The sequence below is a fragment of the Eptesicus fuscus genome, chromosome 17 (genome assembly GCF_027574615.1).
Source record: "Eptesicus fuscus isolate TK198812 chromosome 17, DD_ASM_mEF_20220401, whole genome shotgun sequence".
Lineage (NCBI taxonomy): Eukaryota > Metazoa > Chordata > Mammalia > Chiroptera > Vespertilionidae > Eptesicus > Eptesicus fuscus.
In genome coordinates, this window is record NC_072489.1 from 1,100,364 (window position 1) to 1,111,626 (window position 11,263).

At 54.7% G+C, this 11,263-nt stretch overlaps 1 protein-coding gene across 1 annotated transcript; it reads right to left on the bottom strand.

The window, feature by feature from the left end:
* Positions 1 to 6,782: 6,782 nt before the first annotated feature.
* LOC129152082 (involucrin-like) lies at positions 6,783 to 7,912 on the bottom strand. Its single transcript, XM_054729323.1, has 2 exons — positions 7,209 to 7,912; positions 6,783 to 6,903 (listed from the first exon to the last, which is right to left on the bottom strand). The coding sequence occupies exons 1-2, from the start codon at positions 7,910 to 7,912 to the stop codon at positions 6,783 to 6,785; spliced, it is 825 nt and encodes a 274-aa protein (XP_054585298.1).
* Positions 7,913 to 11,263: the final 3,351 nt, after the last annotated feature.

The window sequence follows — 11,263 nt, forward strand, 5'->3', positions numbered from 1 at the left end:
CTGGCGCGGGGCCTCTAAGGCAGGGCTGGCAGGGGCTTCTGTAGAGACAGATAATGCATATTCCAGGCTCCCTGGACCATGTGTTCTCTGTTGCAACTTCTCAACCCTGTGGTTGTCAAGTGAAAGCAGCCATGGACAACATGTAAACAAATGTGCACGGTTTGTTCCAACAAAATGTAACTTATGAAAACAGGTGGGGGGGGGGATGTGTCTGAAAATCCTTGCCAAAGGCATTATTAGGACGACTGGCAAAATATGAGTATGAACAGAGGGTTAGATAATTTATTTTATCAGTGTAAAGTTTTCTAAAATTGGTTCCTGTATGCTAGTTCTATAAGAAAATGTCCTTCTTAGAAGCTGTAGACACAAATATAGAGAGAAAGTTATAGGTAGACTAGAGGCCCGATGCACAAAGATTCATGCAAGAATGGGCCTTCCTCCCCCTGGCTGCCAGCACTGCCTTCGCTCCAGCCCGGAGCCACCTTTCTGCCTCCCCACACTGCCCAGAGTCCCAGAGCTGCTCGGGCGGTGTAGAATGCCTGCATCCCACCCCACCCGGGCCACTCAGCGCCTGCATATGCAAATTAACCCATCATCTTTGTTGGGTTAATTTGCATACTCCTGATTGGCTGGTGGGTGTCTCGAAAGTACAGTCAATTTGCATAATTGTCTTTTATTAATGTGGATGATAGAGATAGATAGATAGGTAGGTAGATAGATAGATAGATAGATAGATAGATAGATGATAGATAGATAGATAGATAGATAGATAGATAGAGAGATAGATAGAGATAGATAGAGATAGATAGATAGATAGATAGATAGATAGATAGATAGATAGATAGATAGATAGATAGATAGATAGATGATAGATAGATGATAGATGATATAGATAGATAGATAGATAGATCTCTATTTTTCTTTTTCTGGCCCAGGCTCTAACCAAGGACTATGCCTTTCATTTAGTCTTCTTTAATGGGGAATGGTTTCTCCTCTTTTCTTTTATGATTTTGGCATTTTTGAAGAGTCAAACTGTTTTTGTTTGTTAGTTGGTTGGTTGGTTTTGTAGACGATCCCTCAGTTTGTGTTGTCTCAGGATGAGATTTATGCTCTGCATTATTTTATAGAACTACAAAAGCAATATTCTGTCCCATTCAGCATATCACATCAGGAGGCACATAATGCCAATTTCTTTCATTATTGGTGAGGTTAGCATTGATCACATGGTAAACACTGGGTTTTCCATTTTTTCCTGCTATAAAGGTAACCTGGGTCATCATTCTTGATTGTTATTTCCCTATCCCTTTAAACAGCCTTCATGGTGGGAGCTGATATCTTCCTCTGTTCATAGCAGTGCATTTTACACACTTACCAAAGGAACCACCGGCCTTGTACTGGTAACCTCATGGAATCTTCTAAGAGTCAACATTTGTTTCCCACATTTAAATTCTTTCCATTATATTTGCCCGCAGCAGTGAAACACAGAGGCTGTGCCTCCAGGCCTGTGGCCTTTCGGGCTCTGTGATCACGTTACTGTAGTTGAGAGGTTTCATTAAAGTTGCACATTATAATGACCTGGATTGTTTAAAAATGAGTCGACTCTAATATATTGATGTAGCAGCAATACGGCTAATTAAGTGTTCAAAGAAACTCAAAGTACCAAGTGGAAGGCTTCGAATGCTTCGAGGGCGCTGGGAACGGAGAGGCCCGGGTGTGGCTGTAGGTGGGACGCGCCTCCTGGTTCGGCGGCACGTTCCTCAGGGCGCTGGCAGGAAGCCGGCCCGGCCGGTCACGGGGTGGACCTCGCCAGGCGCATCCATCATCGGGCCACTGCCCAGCACAGCGATGGGCGAACCGTGGGCTGCATGTGGAATGAGTGAATTAATAAGTGAGTTAAAAGAAGAGAAGGAGTGGAAGTCGGAATCCAATCACAGCGTGGGACTCGTACTTCCGACACGTACCTCCTGGAAAGGAAGGCAGCCGACGGGGCCCGGGGGGAGGGCCGGGCCGGAGCATCTCCACGGCCACGCGGAGGCTGGAGTGGGACAGCGTGGGCTCCTTCGCCTTGGTGGGTGGGGCCGTGCCGTACATTTAGAGGAGGGGAGGGGAGTCACGGCTGAAAGAGAGGAAATGCAGAAGCCGGTGCGGCCGCTGTCTGCGGAAGAGCGGTTTACAGGAGGAGGTCTGTCCGGTGGCCGGGGTCCCCGTCTGGCTCTGGTCCCAGCGGAGGAGCATCACTCTCTGGTGAGTGGAGGACACACACCGACTCATCTCTTTGCAAAGGCTGCACTTCACTGGGGTGCAGAGAGCGAGCGCCCCTGAGGTGGGCCCTGTCCCGTCCTCGTGGGAAGGGGCTCCATCCGTGTGCCTAGGAGCACCCAGCGGTGTGTGTGTCCTCCAGGACGTGTGCAGGGTCATGTCCCAGACCCCCGCCCCCCGGGGCCGGTGTGGGTGTGGAAGGAGGGCAGGGTGCGCGGCATGGCTTGTCAGGCTCTGAGGTCTGTGGGGCAGGTTCGGTTTTGAGCAAAACGGAACCTGAGAAGCCCAGAGCCCCTCCAGCAAGAGCCCGAAGCCACGGCTGTGGACGGAGCTGCCTGGTGAGGAGGAGGCGGGAAGTGTGGCTGCTGCTCCGCTTCTCTGGCCAGGCACCGGCTGATGGCTTTCACCCCGAGAGCGGTGGTTACTCCCCCTTGCCCGCTTCCTGTGCCCACGATGCCAGCCACGGCTGGGCAGCAGCTCTCACTGTGGGTCTGAGAGCAGACAGGGACTTTGGGCAACAGAGGGTAGTGAGTAGGGAGAGATTTCCCAACAGGAAGCTCCTGTAGCAACAAGGATGCCTGTCCACAGGGCCCGTGTGGGTTCTATCCCTGTCTGCCCAGCTCCATAACTTCTTTTCCCAGAGACCACACTGCCAGGGAGCTGCCCTGGTCTGATCGCTGCACTATTCTCCATGTGTGTGATCTGCTGCGAGCACAATTTCCACCTGAGTGAACAAGACCAAGCGAGGTGAAACACGTTGACCTTGATCCCCGGTGAGCCTGTGACTGAGCCTGCACCCTCCTTCTCCGCCAGGGCTGCCCACGGCAGCCACGGGGCTCCTGACCTTTCAGGCGGGTCTCGGTTAACATCCACTTAAGCGCCCGATGGTTGTTTGCCAACCCAGGTCAGCGGCAGGTCACCCCGAGGAGCGCGGCACCCTCCTGCGCACCACCTGTCCTGCCATCAGTAGAACCCGCACCGTTTATGAAACACAGTCACTCCGTGGGCACCCCTATCGCCGGGGCATCGGAGACTCCTTTTGGAAAAGCATGCCGGGAGGCACCAGAACCCTCAGCGGAAGCTCCGCACCGGTCGCCTGAGCTAAGTTATTTCCAGCTGTCATTCTCGTCTTCTTTAATAAAATGGATTTCTCTTTAAAAACCAACAAAACTGTTTATAATCTGACGCATTAAAATAGTTTCCCTTATTACTAATGGAACTGGCCTTGAATTTGGCCATTTAACTATGGACACATTTCTAAACCTGATCAGTGCACACGGACACATTGCACTGTAGCTACAGGTTTCCTTCCAGGAGGAAAAAGTGTGCTTTCTGTTTGCTCGGGGCACTTGCTTCGCATAATGGCAATCGGGGGCAGTGGCTGGTGAAGGACACAGGTGACCCAGGTAGACGGGGACTCTGCCCTGAACGCTGGAGGCACAGGAAGACGGGCATCGCCCAGCCCAGCGGGGCCAGAGGACCGCCAGGGCGTTCCGCCAGCCTGCCCTGGACACCACGGCCAGGGTGCTCTGAGGAGGGCTCAGTGTAAATCCCCTCTCCACACCGACTCCGGGTGGGGGGCATTGGCAGGAACGGGAGCTGTGGCGTGAGCAGTGCAGCTTCTTGGGCCTGTGCAGACACGGGAGCTCATTGGCTCTGGCTGCAGGGCTTGCTGGGGCAGGGTCTCGGGGTCCATTTCCCGCAGGGGAACTCCAGCTCCTGCGACAGCCCAGCCCAAGGGGCTGTGCCGAGGAGACAGGCATGAAGCACAGTGTTAATAAATATTTCTTCAGTGAACAAAACAGTGGAGGACGGTTGGATACAAGTTTATTCCCTTTGCAAATTCTGGTTCCTGCAGGCTCTGCTTTGGAGACCAAGCAAGGACCTCAGTGGTCATCCTCAGGTGGCACCACGGCCGAAGGGGCTGAGATGCCCACAGCCCGCCAGGCTCCACTCACTGGCTCCCAGGCATTCTTTCAAATACGGTACCCTTTGTCACCCTTTTAAACTCACATAAATCCATACGCAGTGAGCAAAAGTAGGTTTACAGTTGTAGGTATACAAAACACATTTATTCTTATACTAGAGACCCAGTGCACGAATTCGTGCATGGGTGGGGTCCCTCAGCCTGGCTGGCAATTGGGGCGACCGACCAACAGGGGGGAGTGGCCATGGGGGGAGGGACCATGGGATGTTGTCTGGCAGGGGGGAGGGACTGTGGGTGGTTGGCCAGCCACCCCCCGAATTGGGGTCGATAGGGGTGAATGGCCATCTTGGAGAGGTTGGCTGTGGGAGCTCACTGACCACCAGGGGGCAGCTCCTGCATTGAGCATCTGCCCCTGTTGGTCAGTGCGCATTATAGCAACTGGTTGTTCGGTCATTCGGTTGCTTAGGCTTTTATATATATATATATATATATATAGATTATCATTCCTTAATTATTGTATAGTGTTGGGCAAAAGTAGGTTTAAAGTTGTTTGTATGGAAATAATGCAATCCTATCTAATAATGGACAAATATGCAAATTGACCACACCCACAAGCCACGCCCACAAGCCACACCCACCATCCAATCAGAGCGAGTATGCAAATTAACCCAAACCAAGATGGCTACAGCCACAGAGAGCAAGGTTTCCCAGGTAACAGAGCAAGCCAAGCTTTCCGAGAGCTGTTGCAGGCCTAAGCCTCCACTCAAGCTACAAAGTTTCAATTATAGAAGGTAAACAAATTCAAACAAATGGCAGCAGAATGGAGCTTGAGAGAGCAGGCCAGGGTTGCCCCCAGCAACAGGGGAAGCAAAGCATTCTGCACACCCTGGCCAAGCCCACCCGCTTAAGGCAACAAAGTTTCAATTATAACCCCAACACAAATGGCTGCCGGCCTCGGAGGGAGCCCCAGGCTTGGCTCCACTTCAGGCTACAAAGTTTCAATTGTAGAAGGAAAATAAACCCCAAATATCAGGGCCTCCACTTGGGTTGCCAGGGGGCGTGGCCGGCCTGCAAACCACCACAGGCCCCTCGCTCAGGCCGCCCCACACCCCAAGGGAACCCCCACCTGATCCAGGACGCCCTTCAGGGCAAACCAGCTGGCCCCCACCCCAGTACCAGGCCTCTATCCTATCTAATAAAAGAGTAATATGCAGATTGATCATCACTGCAACACACAATATAGCTGCCCACATGTGGTCAAAGATCCTGCCCCCATGTGGACACAAGATGGCCACCACAAGATGGCCAGCAGGAAAGGGCAGTTGGGAGGCACCCGGCCTGCAAGGGAGGCCAGTTGAGTAGGACCAGGCCTGCAAGGGAGGGCAGTTGGAGGTGGTCAACCCTGCAGGAGAGGGCAGTTAGGGGTGACCAGGCTGGCAGAGGAGGGAAGTTGGGGGCAAACAGGCTGGCAGCAGAGTGGTTAGGGGGTGATCAGGCTGGCAGGCAGAAGCGGTTAGGGGCAATCAGGAAGGCAGGCAGGCAAGCAGTTGGGAGCCAGCAGTCCTGGATTGTGAGAGGGATGTCCAACTGCCTGTTTAGGGATCCGACTGCCCACCGGGATTGGGCCTAAATGGGCAGTCGGACATCCCTCGAGGGGTCCCATATTGGAGAGGGTACACGCTGGGCTGAGGGACAACCCCCCTCCGTGCATGAATTTCGTGCACCCGGGCCTCTAGTAATTAATAAATAATAATAATAATACAAGAATAAATTCTGTTCCACTTACTCACAATTGTAAACCTAATTTTTCCCACCCCTTGTAATGTTACTAACCCCACTAACAGATGAGAAAACTGAAGGTCAGGAAAAGGAAATAACTTTCTCAAGATGTTCTCACTGGGACTGAGCCCGCTGGCCAGAACAGTGGTCCGAACGCCACCTCCAGATGGAGGCTGTTCTGGAGGAAGAGCAGGGCCTGGGAGAGGGTCGGCTGCCAGTCAGATGGAAGTGGGTTGTGGCTGAAGGCAGTCCATTCAGTTTGTCAGAGGCTGGGTTTGAGGGGACAAGAACTTCCCCTATGAAGAGGCATGTGGCACTGATTCGCCAGGAGATTGTGGCCCCAGCAGAGTGTGGTGAGCCAGAAAGCAAAGCAAGAAATGGTGGTGACTAGTGAAGCCTACAGTCACCGCTGACAGCGATGAGCGGGTCAGGCCGGGCCATCCAGCCGCCTGCAAGGCCTGGCCTGCTGACACTCAGCCAGCGTGGTTCAGGGCCTGGGGGCTCTCAGTGAAGGTCCCAGGCCTCAAGGACGCAGAGGGAGCATGACTGCTGAGATCAGAACCCAACACAGGTGTGTAGAGATAAGCACACCAGCAAGCTGTCTGTGCCAGGAGGGAAGAGCAGGTGGCAGGCATGCGGTCCTGGCAGGAGGCTGCAATGAGTCCAGTGTCCGGAGCGGCCATTCCAGCAGACGCTGAGAAGACGACAGCAGACGGGTGGCATCGGTCGCCCAGAGCGCCTGCCGGCAGACAGCAGACAACAACTATTGGTTATTAGACGCACAGGTGGCGAGGCAGCTAGCCACGGATGACATGGTTCACATGAGGTCCAGCAGAGTCTGCTGACACTGGAAGGGCTGGGAAGGGTCTGAATCCAGGTCAGTGAGTCTAAGATTCCCAAGCAAGTGTCCGGTGGCCTTGGTTTGTGAGGTTTCAGCCCTAGGAGCAGGTCAGGCAGGCTGTGGCGTCAGACCCCTGGGCAGTGTGGCTGTTGGAGGCTCTAACTCCCGAGCCCCTGCTCTCCACTGCAAGAGGCCCTCCCAGAGAGGGGTGAGCCCCTCCAGTGCAACGGCATCACACACCAGCCACAGAGGCTGCTGCAAATCCCGTCATTGGTACTCCCCCCTACACAGCATCCAAGAAATCCTGACCTGTGAGAATGATCAGCCAAACCTCAGCTCCCAAAAGATTTTTCTGACTTTGCTGTACTCAATCATAAAAGGAATATCTGGACCCTTCCTCACCTCTCCACGCCATGCACATGCACTTCCTCCACGCCGTGCACATGCACTTCCTCCACGCCGTGCACATGCACTTCCTCCACGCCGTGCACATGCACTTCCTCCACGCCGTGCACATGCACCTCCTCCACGCCGTGCACATGCACCTCCTCCACGCCGTGCACATGCACTCCCTCCACGCCGTGCACATGCACTTCCTCCACGCCGTGCACATGCACTTCCTCCACGCCATGCACATGCACTTCCTCCACGCCGTGCACATGCACTTCCTCCACGCCGTGCACATGCACCTCCTCCATGCCGTGCACATGCACCTCCTCCACGCCGTGCACATGCACCTCCTCCACGCCGTGCACATGCACCTCCTCCACGCCGTGCACATGCACTTCCTCCATGCCGTGCACATGCACCTCCTCCACGCCGTGCACATGCACCTCCTCCACGCCGTGCACATGGACCTCCTCCACGCCGTGCACATGGACCTCCTCCATGCCGTGCACATGCACTTCCTCCACGCCGTGCACATGCACCTCCTCCACGCCGTGCACATGCACTTCCTCCACGCCGTGCACATGCACCTCCTCCACGCCGTGCACATGCACCTCCTCCACGCCGTGCACATGCACCTCCTCCACGCCGTGCACATGCACTTCCTCCACGCCGTGCACATGCACCTCCTCCACGCCGTGCACATGCACCTCCTCCATGCCATGCACATGCGCTTCCTATGCCCTCGGAATGGGGCCTGTGCCCCACACTGGGCACGTTTCTCCTTTCCAGGAGCACTAACCTCCTTGTTCTACCTGCCACAGCAGATCTTCCCTGCCAGGTAGGCTCACCCTTCCACTCTCCTCCACTGAGCTGGCCTCTGCCCGCACGGTGCTCCCTCCTCAGCCTCCCGGACCTCCCTCCAAGGAGACTGACCACTGCAAACCCTGCCGTGCTATGGAGGACGACAGAGCGAAACCGCGGTGGGGCTGTTCTTGGAGCTGCACCTGCTCCTGCACAAGCTCTTCAACCTCACCTGGTCCCGTCACCTCCGCCACTCCCCACATCTGCTCCCGCAGCTCTCCACCCGGCCTTCACACCCTTCCTCATGCACGGCTTTGTACTTGAGCTCCCGCTGCCTGAAATGGCCTTCCCTCTCCCCCTGACTGCTTCCGCTGTACCCCCGATATCCCAGCTCATTAGCTGCTTCCTTGGGGAAGACTCCCCTGACTCCTTAAGTGGGCACCTGCTCCCCTAGGGCAAGGCCCGCACTCGGACAAGTTGTGAGCACACACCCAGGCACGTGGCGGCTGGCTTCGTGTCCAGCTCCTTCCCTGAGCTGTGCGTTCACTCACTCATCCCCTGCAGCATGCAGCACAGGGCATGGGACTTTGTAGATGCCCAGTGAAGACTTGAGTCGTCACTTAGATACATGGATGTCCTTGGGGAACCGCAGCCCGGACCTATGTCTCCACACACGCAGAAGGAGGGTGAACGGCCAGTGACTGTGGTGAGGGCTCAACCATACGAGTCCACCCGGGCCCTTGCCTGGTGCCTGCACTTGGCAGCACCCACACTCCCCGGTTCCCGTTTCCCTCTTCCCAGTTCCCAAGTGTGGCGAGGCCCCACCCTGTCTGGGCTCCAGCTGCAGTTGGCCCTGAAGGGATGGACACAAAGTGCTGAGAGACTGAATCCCATGTTGGGTGACCTATCGTGTGGGCATGGCCACTCTCAGACCTCCCTTCTCTCACCTGAGAAACGGGGTTTTAGTAATAGTCACCTCATAGGGACCCGCTGCTAATGCCTGGAGCAGTGCTCAGAGCAGTGTCCTGAGTTCTGCTGGACACTGATCATTGTTGTTATATCTTTATCTTGGTCACAGGGACCCAGTCAGCCCCAGGGAGAGGAATGATAAAACCGGCCCAGGTGTGCCGGCCCCACGCACCCACGAGGGCACATGCAGTGACCCAGCTGGACGGCCGCGTGGGAGAGGCTGGAGCCGGGCGGCCAGGCGCTTCGCTGGAGGACTGCCTGTTGCTATTTGTGTTCTCAGCCCTGTCAATCAGCAACATGCCTTTCCCCACAATTTGAAAATGCTTCTTGATCACATTCCCAACTATCCTTCCTGAGTGCGGCTCTCTGTAATGAATGCACCTTGAGGTTCTGTATATTGCTAACCATTCCTGAACGGGCGGGGATCGGCAGTTCATTCATCAGTTCTCCAAGGACCCCAGAGGATGAGGGAAATGCCATCGTGTAGTTGGCCGTTTATTATGCATAAAAGGGTCCCCAGGGGACCAGCTTGTGTTCTAGGTGGACAAGAAAAAATCTCAAAGGACGAGCCAACATATGAACAAAGACAGTGAATAAAAAGAAGCTGTGCGTTTGTAAGGAAGGAGCATACACTTTTGCCATCAGGAACTGACAGTACTCGAGTTCTTGAATGAAGGCAGGACCCTTCATGGGGAGAAGTCGTAGAGTCCGTGCCAAAGTGAAGGTTCTCCCAAGACGTTTCTCTAAAGAGGACATTGCACAGAGGAAGCCCGCCTCGTCCAGGGGGCCATCAGAAACCGCTTACCCCCTGGCAGAGGGGCCGGAGTGTCCTGCGCATAAGCTGGTGCATGCACAGCCATTGGGATACAAGGAACTGCTTAGAGAAACTCTGAGTGAAATATAGGCCAGGCAGGGAAAGGCCAGGCAGGCCACTGGAAGTTCCTTGGAAATGCTCCCATCCACAGCTCTGCCCTCCACAAGGATGTGAAGCAGGTGATCTCTTAGGTCTGCAACTAGAACTGGGACCCTCAGCCCCTCCTCCGAGCCGTCTGGCTGTGAGCTCCAGACTTGGAACTAGTTCAGGCTCCCTATGGGGGAGGGGTGACCGCTCTGCAGGTTGCATGGCCCACAGATGACACAGACCCAGTGGCTCATCCGGACTAACTGGGGTCGGAGCGAACCTCTGTGAGCACTGAGCATGCGTTAGGAACGGTGACACGGGAAGGCAGGCACTTTTGACGCACACACTCATCGAGCTGTAATGAATGCACCTTGAGGTTCTGTATATTGCTAACCATTCCTCCAACACCCCGTAGGAGTTGCTTGGTCCTCTGGACCAGCTATCTCCAAAGAAAATGTCCTTCCTTTCGTGTTTTCCTCCTCTTCCCTGCTCCTCCCTTGCTCGCTCACTTTTCATGTTCACTGTCCCAGGCCGGGCGGGGAGGGTGCAGCCTCTGGGGAGAGGCAGACCCTCCGTGCCCAGGTCTTCCACGGGAGACCCGACAGGAGGATGGCATGGCCCACATGGCACAGGGTGAGGGCTACCCCAGGGAAAACACCTGTGAACCTGCCCCGCCCACGGGAGGCTGGAAACGACCCTCCTTTCCCAGCCCATATCCCACTGCACACGGGACTGGTCTGTGTTTACCGCACAGCTTGGCCCTGACTACAGAGAACTTTGAACCTGCCTGTCCTCCGAGTGTGGATTTTAGCTTAGAACCTGCATCCACCGTGTCAGAAACTCTAAACAGTGGTTCTCAACCTTTCTAACGCCGCGACCCTTTAATACAGTTCCTCATGTTGTGGCGACCCCCAACCATAAAATTATTTTCGTTGCTACTTCATAACTGTAATTTTGCTACTGTTATGAATCGTAATGTAAATATCTGTGTTTCCCGATGGCCTTGGGCGGCCCTGCTAGAAAGGTTGAGAACCGCTGCTCTGGAGGCTGCTGTCCTGCCTGCTGGCCCCGCGGGCCCTGCAGGGCTTTGGCAGGCCCCGCCCTAATTTAAGTGGGTTACTGGACATTGGTTTGGCTTCTCTTTCTCTGTCTGCATTGTGTTGGAAAAGGAGTTTTTGGCTTGCTGTGGCTTTTCAAGGCAAGGGAACCACTTTCAAATTAAACACTCATTAAAATTGTCCTCTAATTGACAGTCATTGATTTTATCACAATTCCAAACATGGCCTCAGGAGAGGTAACTGCCTCCTGCGTTGCCGTGGTGACATAGACAGGGCGAGGAGTGGCTTCTAGCCACACTGGTTTGGACCTGAGCCCTCTGTGCTTGGAGCTGAGAAGA